Source organism: Gekko japonicus, unplaced genomic scaffold (assembly GCF_001447785.1).
Source record: "Gekko japonicus isolate JY-2015 unplaced genomic scaffold, Gekko_japonicus_V1.1 scaffold2470, whole genome shotgun sequence".
NCBI lineage: Eukaryota > Metazoa > Chordata > Lepidosauria > Squamata > Gekkonidae > Gekko > Gekko japonicus.
Genome location: NW_015164269.1, coordinates 214,330 through 227,114, shown reverse-complemented (window position 1 = coordinate 227,114; position 12,785 = coordinate 214,330). Strand labels below are relative to the sequence as shown.

The following is a 12,785-nucleotide window of genomic DNA, read 5'->3' as shown; positions in this document are numbered from 1 at the left end:
AGACTGCTTCGGGAGGTGGTGGATGCTCCTTCGCTGGACATTTTCAAGCGGAGGCTGGAAGACCATCTTTCGGATATGTTGTAGGGCTATCTTTTGGCTATGCTCCTGCAGAGTGCAGGGGGCTGCACTAGATTACCTGCAGGGTCCCTTCCAAGTCTAACGTTCTATGATTCTATGAAACGTTCCTGAGTATGTTGTGTGGTCTCAGCAGCCAAGAGTGCAAAAGCCAAAACATTTTGCTGTTTTCCTGAGTTATCCACCATGTACCCTCCCCCCCAGACCCCTTCCATAGTCTATGCTCCTCAGCAAGACAATTAAGAAGATAGTTATACTTTATTTTAATGTAATAGTTTAAAATGTTGCCTTCAAATGCTTTACAAATGGAAAATGCATGAATAACCCCTTACATAACAAAATGTTTCAATTATATACATCCGATACCCATTCACCCACCAGATATCACTCACTGCAACAGTTCTCAAATGAGATTCAAAAGATCACAAAAGGAATCAGAAAGGGATGCTGTTTTAGGTGGTGCTGGATCTTTCCTCTCACTGTAGGAATGCCTTTAGAGACCAGAAATTTTGGCTTTTTATTGAGCAGATACAGGATTTAAATATTACAGGGCAAGACGACATTTTATAATTATCTCAGAAATTCCTGATTCACCACCTCTTCAGTAACCCACACATTAATATGACAAAAGCCAGTCCAGGTCAGAAGAGCAGAATTCTGGGAAAGATCTATCAGAAATGAGCAAGAAACTATCATCAACATGGGATTATCAAGCTGTTTAGAAAACACTTCACTGAAACATCAGTCCAAGTCCCATTCTCCCACATCCTATATAACTTGCTTCACTCTTTCACAAAGCAAAAATTAATTAATCTGAACCACCTTCACTGAAACTCGCTTGCCGCACAGGCCTGCAATGTCTAACAAGATGCTTGATAATTATGTGTGTAAATCCTGCAATCCATTCTCCACACTTCACTGATTCATCACTCTTACAATTTTACACTCAGCTCTGTGTGCTGCAGACTACAAATGTCAGCTTCTGCTCGTTGTATCTTGGGACTCCAGATAGGGACCAGGATCACACAGCACACCGTGCTTCATTAAGGAAGGTGGACATTCCAATTCTAACCTAAAAGTTTTCTTATAGACACACATAACTGCTGGATTTGGAAGGAAAGCATTACATATCTTGCCTGAAGAGAATGATCTCCTCTGTAAGCACAATTTCATTCTCTAATGTAATTCACTAGTGAAATTCATGTTGATTTTCCCTGTTCAAAACAAATCTTAAGTGCTTCCTGCACCCACCCTGCACACAAGCATTAGCACACAGCCTCACGTGAATCAATCAGATCAAGAGCTTCTTTCTATAACCTTCTGGAAGAGAACTGGCCTCCAGACTGCTACTCCACCCCCACCAATCCCCCCAAAAGACACCAAGATTAGCTTCTCAGCACTGAAAAGCCAAACACAACCATTCAGAACGAACGGCTGGTAATTCACAAAGAAAACGTGTTTTGGCAGTTCTAGGGGTGCCAAGAAGACCCGCAGCCTCAAGACCCCCCCCTGCCTTCAAACTGTGAGAAGGACTGAACAGTACCGCCCAGAAGTCAGTACCACTATGGAGCACTGCACACCCACAGAACGTCTGCCATCACTCATGTCAGACTTCGCCACAGAAGGCCACAAAGAATTAAACATGCAGAGCAATGCTTCCCTCTCCTTCCACGCTCATCTCCATAATTCTTTTGGGCTTGGGGGAGCATTTGGCTACCAGAGGATGCAGTAATATGGGAGCATACATGCACAGAGGGCAGTGAGTTGAATGCTTTGACTCTGTTGTTACAAAATAAAGTGGCATGTGCCCAAACGGGCCCCATCCATCCTTACCCACCCTTACCCATGCCTCCCAGGACCCCAGGGGTGCCAAGACCTGCAGCCTCAAGACCCCCGCCTTCAAACTGTGAGAAGCAAGTTGAATGCCTTGACTCCGTCGTTACACAATAATGTGGCATGTTCCCAGATGGGCCCCATCCATAAAAAAAAAAGAGAAGAAAATGTGTTTTAACTATTTAGTCAATTAATTATACAAATCAGGCCTGCTCTAAGCTTAAAAACCCATCTCCTGAATTTATCTGCTCAAATGATTATGCCTTGAAAGACATTTCCAACATTATTTGAAAAGCAAAATTGCAAACTAAGAAAGCGTGCAATTGCCAAATCTCCTTGAGGGTCTCCAGTCGATTAGACAAGATGGGCTGAAGACAACAGAGCGTTCAAGCACCATTTTGTACAACACTGAAGAACACCCACAGAAAGATCATTCACACAAGAATGCCACTAGGAGTCTTTTGCATGAGTGCAGGACTCTTACTTTGTTTCAGTGTTGGAAACAGAAAGGATATACCTAAAGTGAAACATAACTTTTCTTCCTATACTGCACAACTAAAGCAGCAGCACTGAATGAGTTACCGAATGAGTTCCACTAGCAACCCCAGGTAATTTCCAGTTACAGACTGCACTCCTTGCAATCTAGAAATGGCTTCCTGCTTCCCATAGACATATGCACATTCTGCCCACACACCTATGGGCAGGAAGTTGAAGAGAGAATGTACTGATAAGCTTCTTCTACCACAAAGTAAGTAGTATCTTTAACTGGTATCTGACTTCTATGCTCAGGATCAAAATTATAATGCTTTAACAGTCCTGCTGATTAGTGTGAAGCCAAAACATAGAAGCTACAAATGGGTATTCGTTTTCTTTGAGGAGTATGAAAAATATTTTGTAGGTTACGAAGGCCTTTTATACAAATCTGGTGAAAATAAAACAGAACAAGTCAAACAGTTGCTTCCTAAGGAAATAATGTAGAACAACATCTTAATGAACCAAACTGGGCATCTGAACGTAACAGAAGGCATGACGTGCCTACAAATCCCGGGTGGGCAGTTCATCCCCTCCAGTTCAACAGGGAGGCTGCCCTTGGACTCATTCCTCTCCCGCAGGGAGATTGTCTTCAATCCGCTTGATAAATTTCATCCTGATTTCTGTGACTCCATCTCCTTTCAATGTGTCTTGGACAAATTTGACATCAACAGCCATCTGAACCTGCGGTGTAAAAAGAAACAGACACGCAACTAGAACATCCCACAAGACAACCTAGCACATCTGGAAGCTGCACTGAAGATAGAGGACAAGGGAAATCCTCTTGCATTACTGTACAAAAGGGTTGCTGGTTACTCCCTCTCATTACCACCCTTGCCATCTACCATTCAAGTAGTACAGAACAGGAAATGTTAATGGATTTTTCACAACACTGTGCCAATTCTTGATTAACTGTAGTCCCACCACAATATTCTGCCAAGCAAGTATGGCCAAACATGAAAGAACTGAAGGAGACAGAAATTAATGCCCTCCTTCCCATCCTCTGTTCCACACTTCCATTCCATAAAAGTTTAGAGCAGACACTGTTCTTTCCAGAAAGACATGCACATCACCTGCAAAAACCGTGCATAAAAACACAAGAGCTGAGTGTATGCCCCAAGGTGCGGTGCTTTCCCCAATGCTATTCAACATCTGTATGTGCCCCCTTGCCCAAATTGCCAAGAGACATGGGCAGACGACACCCAGCTCTATCTGTTGTTGGGCGGCCAGTCTGACTCTAGTCTGGAAGATCTGGACCTGGCGTTGAAAACTATGAAACTGAATTCAACGAAGACGGAGGTCCTGTGCCTGTGTCGGAGTGGCCCAGGGGTAGGGATCCCACTCCTAACCTTCAATGAGGTGCCGTTGCTGCCAGTGCTGGAGGTCAGAGGTTTGGGAGTGCTCCTGGATGCCTCCTTAACGATGGAGGCTCAGGTAGCAGCCACTGCTAAGTCAGCCTTTTATCCCCTTCGGCTGATTAAGCAGTTGGTTCCCTTCCTCGAACGCAATGACCCGGCAACAGTGATCCCTGCAATGGTCACCTCAAGACTGAATTAATTACTGTAATGCTCTCTACATGGGGCTGCCCTTGTCCCAAATCCGGAAGCTGCAGCTGGTGCAGAATGGGTGGCCAGGCTGTTGTTGGGCCTCCCCATGCAGGAGCACATCCAACCTGTGCTAAAGGCACTGCACTGGCTGCCCATAGCATACCAAATTTGGTTCAAGGTGCTGGTTCCCACCTTTAAAGCCTTATATGGTGAAGGACCTACATACCTAAGGGACCGCAGTTCCTCACATGTTCCCCAGAGAGCCCTACAATCAGGGTCCCAAAATCATCTGGCTCTGCCGGGCCTCAGAGATGTCAGGCTGGCTGTGACGAAGGCCAGGGCCTTTTCAGTGGCAGCTCCGCACTGGTGGAATGAGCTCCCAGAAGACATCAGGGCCCTGCGGGACCATTTACAATTCTGCAGGGCCTGTAAGACAGAGCTCTTCCACCAAGCCTTCGACTAGGGAGCTGCATCGTACAAACTGAGGCCCTAGCCCCAATACCAACATCAACATTTACATCATTATTAACAGCCTGCGTAACTCAGACTACAATGGTAGCTGATTGTTTTGTCGGATGCTGCTTATGTCTGGCATCGTATATGAACCATCTAGCACTAGCACTTTGTAATGTTTTTATATTTATACTGTTTGTGATTTTATCTATATTTGTTTTAGCTGTTTATTATGCCATGTAAGCTCCCCTGAGCCTTCCACAGTGGGGAGGGCGGGTTAGAAATTAAACAAATTAAATAATAGATAAAATAAATAAAGGTCATCAGCTTTTTTGCAAGCACAGAATATGGTGGGCTTTACTAGCCAAAGGATCCTGGTGGTCAAGGGTATACGATAAAAAGATAAAGCAGCAAGGACAGCAGACCAGAACATGTGAAGAAACTGTACAGTGAACACTAGAGGACTAACTTCAGGTGAGCATATTTCTATTGATCAAGGAACAGTGCTCTTGCAATCTCCTTCTCATTTGGCTATTATGGATGACCATTCTAACCCTGATCATTGTGCCCTCCCCTCCCTTCCTTCTTACTTCCTTAGACACCATTTCATATGTTATAAAAAAACTAATCCAAATTCTTTGAACACCTGAATGTTGAAAAGAGATGAGGTCTCCCAAACAGGATCATATGCATAACTGATGCTCATAGTGTGGGTGTTTTGACAGGATACAGAAGACACGCATGTACTGCTATTTCATTCACTCCAACATGTCCTTTCCCACACAGAAAGAACTACAGCCACTGCTTCCTCCACCATCTTTCCCTCCTCACCATTTCCAGGGCTCCCCGCAGCACTCCACACAAGAGGTTGGAATAAATAAGAGACGAGTGGTTATCGGGCAGCTCCACAAAGTCCACCAGAGGATTGTTTTCGATGATGAGGGAGAACTCGTCACCTGCCGGGCTCCAGTTTGTGATGCTCGGGGTGATGCCCAAGTACATTTTGAAGGCCACCTGTCAAGCAAGACAAATATGAGGCAAGGACTGGACTCTGACAGTGCCATGTTTAGGGTGCTGCTGCCCAGTGAACCATCAAATGACCAGAAAAAGAAGCTTAGTGGCAACTACTGAAATTGGAAATTTTTGATGCAAACCACTGTCTTCATCAAGGGTCCTCAACATGGTGCCTGCCTAGTGTTTTTAGGAAGTGGACAGGGCTTCTGATTGGCTGTACAGATTTTCAAAAACATTACTTTTGCAGCAGCTGCCACTGCAGCACAAGGATCATCACTGCATGACTGAAGTTAAGCTCCGTGTATGCAAGAGAATAGTTTTAAACAGAACGTTCAACTTAAAAGGCATCCTGTTAAACAGAGCTTCTGCCTGAAATGTTGAAAACTTACTATTGGGGTATAACCTCACTCCCTGGCATTTGATGGTTGGCTCCACCTCCTATGGCAGGCATTTTGTGGCTGGTCCTGCCTCCTACAGCAGCCATTTGTCGTTCTAGCCACCCCCACCCCCTGTCAGAATTCCAAAGGTACCTGCTCAAAAAAGGTTGGGGGACCCTGGTTTACATCGTTAAGATGGACAATGAGGGACCCATCGTATAAGAAGCAGGTTCTCTACAACAGACACAATGATGTCTTGTCTTGAAAACGGTTCAGGAACAATTGAGTCATGTGCTGTACCAGTAGAAGCAATTTTGATTTCTCTTGGTTGCTGATTAAGTTAACAGAAAACATCTGATGCGAGCTGGCTTTACAGTTTCTAGGAATTAAATTCAGTTGCGCCACAACTCTTTTCATGTTGCTAACAAACCAGAAGTCACAGTTACATATTACGTGGGACTTGAATAAGCCAATCAAACTGCCAGAAGCTGCTGATGTATATCAATACAGTTGGACAAATCCATGGTTGGTCAGGATTGTGAACTCATCTCTGAGGCCAAGTGTCATGCTCCATCCACTAGTCTAATATGCCCAAATTCCATATTTGTGTTGCCTCTCATCCCAGTTTTCTGCTTGTGCACAAGGAACTGCTTTTCAAGTACTAGCTGGAAAAGCTTATACCCAGACTTGTAAGATAGACCCGGCTGGGGTAAATGACAAAGCTACCTTCCCTTTAGGCTGAATGCAATACTGATTGTTTATACTGATTGTTTATTTGTTTATTTTTATTTTTCTGATTTATACCCCGTCCTCCCCACGGGGATAACACCCCCTCCCAGGGATCATCAAGAGGCATATGGAGTAAAAGCTGTTTTCACATACTTCCCTAACAGCAGCTCCCAGCTGTAAAATCCAAGTTTACAGGGACTGGAGGAAATAAGGGAAACTGCTTTAGTACATGTGTGCTGTCATTAGCTCTCACATCAAACTCTTTCTAAACTCTCAAGCAATCTAGGGCTTGGCTGCAGGAATAATGGAACATAAAATGAGTTAGGCACACCATGCATGCTTCTGGATTGCACTGCATACAAGGAGTTTCTACTGTTCTATATGATAAGAAACATCACACAATAAAATGCCTGGCAGCAGGAACTAAATTTCTAGCATGTACTGGAACGAAACTGGATCTAGCACATACTGGAATGAAACTAATCACCATCAGGTCTTTTAAATTGGTCTCCTAAATGTTAACTCTGTTAGAATTTTAATGTGCTAATGCTTTTATGGAATTGCTTTATTGTGTATTATGATGTAAGCCACTCTGAGTCCGCTTAAGGGGTAGGGCAGGATAAAAAGGTAAAGATAAAGGTTCCCTTGCTCGAAAGCCAGTCAAATCCAACTCTAGGGTTGCGGTGCTCATCTCCGTGTCAAAGCCGAAGAGCCAGCGCTGTCTGAAGACGTTTCCGTGGTCATGTGGTCGGCATGACTAAACACCAAGGCGCATGTAACGCTGTTACCTTCCCACCAAAGTGGTACCTATTTATCTACTTGCAATTTCTTGCTTTTGAACTGCTAGGTTGGCAGGAGCTGGAACTAGAGATGGGAGCTCACTCCATCATGCGGCACCCGGGTCTCAAACTGAACTACTGTCCTTCCACAGCCTGCAGTTCAGCGTCTTAACCACTTGAGCCACCGCAGTCCTCATAAATAAATTTCTGTATTAGACATTCACAGCAGAAATCTCAAATATATTTAATGGTGAAACATACTTGGCACAAAGGAACATAATCAAGGCCAGGTGTTACCTTTGCAATGACATCTGCAGTTTCTCGGAAGTCGTGGCATCTCCCCACATTGGATCGGGCCAGGAAGTCTTCTATGAGTCGAACACCTATGTTGTAGCCCCTGTTGAGAGAGCCAAACAGCAGCAAGCAATAAAACCCAACAGCACAAGAGATCCTCAGCCTTGAGGAAGAATATTCAAAATATTGGTGGGTGGGAGGGGAGAGAACGTTCATGCATTTTCTCTCTTATAAAAACAATGCACTAAGTGTCCAGCAGAATGCCCCCCAGACCCCTGTCCCAGCCAGATTAGAGCTTGCCAACTGCTTGTTCCCTTACATTTTATCAAGCTGCTTGTTGACGTCCTCATCGTTCTCGTAGTCTTTACAGAGCTGAGTGACCAGTGCCCCATAAGTCAGCGTGAAGAGCTCCGAGCTCTAGATAAATTCAAAATGCATTTAGCGTTGGCCAGACAGGGAAAGTCTGTGAATGCATAAGGACTATTATCCTGCAGGGCTAGTATGGGTTGGCCTAAAGGAGAAAGGGGCAAGAAAGCTTCTGCCTCAAAACGAACATGCTGTGCAGCAAATTTTGCAGGTACCTCCCAGATCCACACTTTAAAGGGGGGGGGGGGAATAACATTCAGCTCACTGGGGAAAAAGAAAGACATCAAACCATTCTGCCCACAAATGTCATAACTACCACAGAAAGGAAAGGCTACTTCTGTGGATAGGTAGCTTCCATTTCCCTTCCTCCTCTTCAGTGCTTCAGCCCCAACTTGAGGAAAGCAGCCACCTATAGACACCTTGGCTCATTAAAGCCTGTTCTGCTCATGGCACTGGTGGTTTATCACCTCCCTTATCAGAAACAAAATCGGTTTGGTTAACAATTGGAGTAGCCTTCTTATTCTTTTTTTGCAATAAAAATTCTTATATTCCAGGCAACATGAACTTGATTTTAACTGATGAGTGAAGGCATTCCTCCCACCAATTTTCATTCCAGCTATAACTTTTCAGTTTGTCACATGTCCCCTCTATGGGGAAAAGGACACTAAATTGTCTGTTTTATGCACCATCTGTAAATTGTCAGTTAAATTGTTAACCTGATTTTTAACTTTTTAAGTTTTTTAATTTTAACCCGATGGTGCATGTTGCTATGGGAAATGTTGCTCCCCACCCTGAGCCCTGTATATGGGGGAGGGTGGCCCATAAATTTAAATAAATAAATAATGGCATTCTCTTATATTCTGGGTCTTCTCCCATCACTTGCCAAAGAAGAGCCCCTTTTACCTTGAAAAAACACTCCAAAGAATAAGAACGTAAGTGGAGCCCTGTGCTGGATCAGACCAGTGGTCCATCTTGTGCAGCATCCAGTTTCACACAGCAGCCAATTGGCTATCCTGGAGGCCAACTAACAGGACACAGAGCCCAAAGCCCTACCCTGATATTGCTTCCCTAGCACTGGATTTCAGAGATGTGTTGCTTCTGAATATGGAGATTCCCTTTAGTCACCATGACTAGTAGCCACTGGCGGGCTGCCCCTCCATGCTTGGGGCTAGGGATGTGCATTTGGCTAAATCAGAGCCGAAAAAATACCCGGAAAATATTTTATTGGTATTTTTCGGGTGTTGATTCAGCCAGATAGTGACTGCAGATACTGTTTGTTTACCCAAAACAGCCAAGCCCCGAAAATATTCAGAATTTTTGGGACCACCAAATAGAAAAACAAAAGACATCTAAAAGGACTGTGGTCTCTTTAAATGCCTTCTCCGAGCCATGTGATTCGATGGCTCGGAGAACTCAAAATGCATTTCGAGGGCTTGTTCACTCGGGAGACATTTAAAGGGACTGCAAGCCCTATAAAGGCCTTAGGAGTTCTCCAAGTTGTGGAGTTGTGCGGCTTGTAAAAGGCATTTAAAAGGGCCACAATCCCTTTAAATGCCTTTTCCCCTTCCACTGAAATCAATGGAGGATGGGGCACCTTCTTTGGGGGCCCACAGAACTGAACCCTCTGGTTTAATCTTTTTTAAACTTGGGGGGGGGGGTGTGAGAAGAGGCACAACCAGCTATGCTGAAAATCTGGTGCCTCTACCTCAAAAAACAGACCCCTGAGCCCCAAATACCCCCAGACTGATTCTCCATTATACCTATAAAAATAGTCCCGATAGAGTATAATGGAACCAAAAAAAAAAAATAGTCTCCCCAATATTTCCTGAATCTGAATTCCATACCAGTATTGGGATTCTGGAATATCAGGAAATACCAATATTTATTGGGTTCAATATACCCGAATCACACCATTACTTGCGGCCATCACCATGTCCACTGACTGTGAACTCTACAATTTAATTACTCATTGAGTAGATAAGTACCTCCTTTTGTCCTACCTGAATCTATTGCCAATCAACTCCATTGGGTATCCCCAAGTAGTAGTGTTATGGGACAGGGAAAAAGAGAACTCCTTATCCACTTTCTCTACCTCATGCATAATTTTATAAATCTCCATTATGTCTCTCCTTTAGTCATCTTCTTTCGGAACAGAAAAGGTCTAGAATATCCATCCTTCACAGACTGTCTGTAGGAGTACACCGTTCCTCTCCCCCTCCCCCCCCCCCAAAAATCTAGTTCCTTGCTCTGGACTTGAGACTTTGTGACAGCAACGCAAGCTTGCCAATCGCCAATTTATTAATTTTTCCACCTGCATCCTTTATTCTACTTTAGAGCTCAGATTATTTTTAAAAGGGGGGAAAGCTTCTTTGGCATCAGGATGGGCATGCAGCATATCTACCCAGATCAGGGGGGGGGGGGGGGGCGCTATGTCTCCATCACATTCTCCACACCTGGAGCTGCTGAAAAAATTTTTTTGCAATCAAGTTGCAGCTGACTTATGGATACCCTGTAGGGTTTTCAAGGCAAGGTATGTTCAAAGGTGGTTTGCCATTGCCTGCTTATGCGTAGCAACCCTGGTATTCCTTGGTAGTCTCCCATCCAAATACTGACCAGGGTCAACCCTGCTTAGCCTCTGAGATCTGACAAGTTTGGGCTAGCCTGGATTATACTATCAAATTAAACCAGCAGTTATCAGAAAAGGTGTTAAATCCATGCCCTTCTGTTAAAGATTGAAGCCTGTCCAAATGTAAATATATCTGAAATGAATATCAACTATATAAACTGAGCAGGGCTCTGCTCAAGGTTCTATTAAAGTTTCATTTATACAGCAGAAATAGCTTATCTCAGATTAAGAAACCTATCACCTACCATGAGATGCACAGATGCAGAAGGTGAAATGAATAGCAAATGCCAATACTAGAGAATGAAAGCAGCAAGCAAGCAGAAAGGGGAGGGGAGACAAACATGAGAATTAAGTGAGACAGAAAAGATTATACTACGTTCTCACATTTTCCTACAAAGCCAATCTGCAGAAGAGAGTGTCTTGCATCAAGGCTTGTTAGATGTTGTTTAGGATTCCAGTATGATAATGATCAGGCAAACTATCAGATGATCTCTTAGAAAGCTAAAAGTTGCTACTTTGGTCCCATTTTAGAAAGAAAAAGGAAACAGACTGTCTGCAGCCCCATGGCTGAAATCAGATGGGTTAAGTAGCTTGAAAAGCAACAAATCAATAGACTCCTTTCACCCTAGCTAGTCCAAGTGTGGGGAAAGACATCAACAAGCAGACACATCCACACACAGAGAAAGGGTTTAATCGGTTACTAACGGAAAAATCACAGCATTTCAGCAAACACATCAATAAGTCAGTTGAACAGAACAGCAATATGAAGGAAGGGATAATGGTTGATACTAGTGCAAAGTGCACTTGATAAGTGCTCAGGTTTTCCCTATCATTAGCTATAAAGAGAGGGGAAATAAATTCTACGGACAATTTCACTGTTCTGGATCAAAGCTAAGGTTTAATTATCTCCTATGTTACAAAAAATATGATAGTTAAAGCACTTTTGAACCAGATGAGCAGAAGCCTCCTCCAAGCATCTCTGTCTGCTAAACACAGAACACCTAAAATATGTAAAGCATTCAAGCCAGTTGGCTATTACAGTTAACACCTTCCCCACATATGAGCAAAGCTTTCCCTGTACGCTAGCCACACCTTCTAACCACTACTAACCTAATCCAATTGGGGGGGGGGGGACACTAATCCATGGATGCTTCTCAAGATGTATCAACTGATTTTAAAAAACAGGTTTCACACACATTGCTATCCATGCATGAGCCCAGCAGATGACCAAAGGCAGCAAGCCTGTAGTAATGTTAGCATACTGGATCTTTGCAGGACTAAAGCCTGAAGAAGTTGAATTCAGAAGGAAGGAAGTTAATACGGAAACCTTGTTCTGTAACTGCTGTGCTCATCTAGTCTGCTTTATTTTCACTGCACTGGTAATACAGAACTAGGTTAGATTCAAGAGATACAAATTCAATACATGTGATGCATACATAGATTGTTGTGCCTAATACAAGGTATTTTCACGGAACCTAATAAAGTACCCCTGCAAAAACTACTTACTACCAACATGGAAATCAGTCGGTGGCACTATCTCAAGTCAGACAGCAGCACTAAGAATTTGCATTAATTCCAGGGAGTTTGTTTTTTTAAAAAAATAATAGGAATCTAGAGGGCACCTTAAAGACTGAACCATAATGTTATCTCAGGGATTCTTAACAGGGTCACAAGGAGAATCTATAAATCTCCAAGACATTCTGAGCTTTGGGGTGTGAATAAGGGGGATTTCAGGATTCTAGGCAGCCCCATCTCCCCACTAGTAATGGCTTGACAACCTCCGAAAGAGAGTTGCTTTATACTGCTCACTTAGGAGACTTGATGATAATGCTGAATAGTTAGTGGGTGGTAGTGATTTAAACTAAAAGCCACTGTTTTACACTTTTTGAGGACTAGAAAGAAGCCTGCCAGCCTCCAGGTGGGATCTGGACATCTCCCATAATTACAACTGACCACCAGCCTACAGAATATGCTCTACAGGCTTTGGAGGGTGGGAGCATATAGCATTATACCACACCGAGGTTCCTCCCCTCCCCAAGATCCACCTCTACATCGTCAGGGATTTCCCAGCTTGGGAGTCGTCAGCAACCATAGCTACAACCCGCTTGTTCAGATGCAATGTAGCAGATCTCCAGTGCCACCTGACAAGAACCGGGGGGGG

General features: G+C 43.8%; 1 protein-coding gene across 2 annotated transcripts in view; it reads right to left on the bottom strand.

Moving 5' to 3' along the window:
• Positions 1-341: 341 nt before the first annotated feature.
• Positions 342-12,785, bottom strand: part of TRAPPC3 (trafficking protein particle complex 3) — a 13,311-nt gene continuing 867 nt past the window's right edge. The window contains exons 2-6 of one of the 2 annotated variants that reach the window (XM_015408733.1): positions 11,952-12,000; positions 7,952-8,049; positions 7,636-7,735; positions 5,271-5,453; positions 342-3,123 (exon numbers count right to left, since the gene is read on the bottom strand). In XM_015408733.1, the coding sequence (XP_015264219.1) occupies positions 3,004-3,123; positions 5,271-5,453; positions 7,636-7,735; positions 7,952-7,953 (405 nt within the window). In that variant the 5' untranslated portion in view covers positions 7,954-8,049; positions 11,952-12,000 and the 3' untranslated portion in view covers positions 342-3,003. The remainder of the gene's footprint in view (positions 3,124-5,270; positions 5,454-7,635; positions 7,736-7,951; positions 8,050-11,951; positions 12,001-12,785) is intronic. The other variant, XM_015408732.1, reaches the window with a different exon arrangement.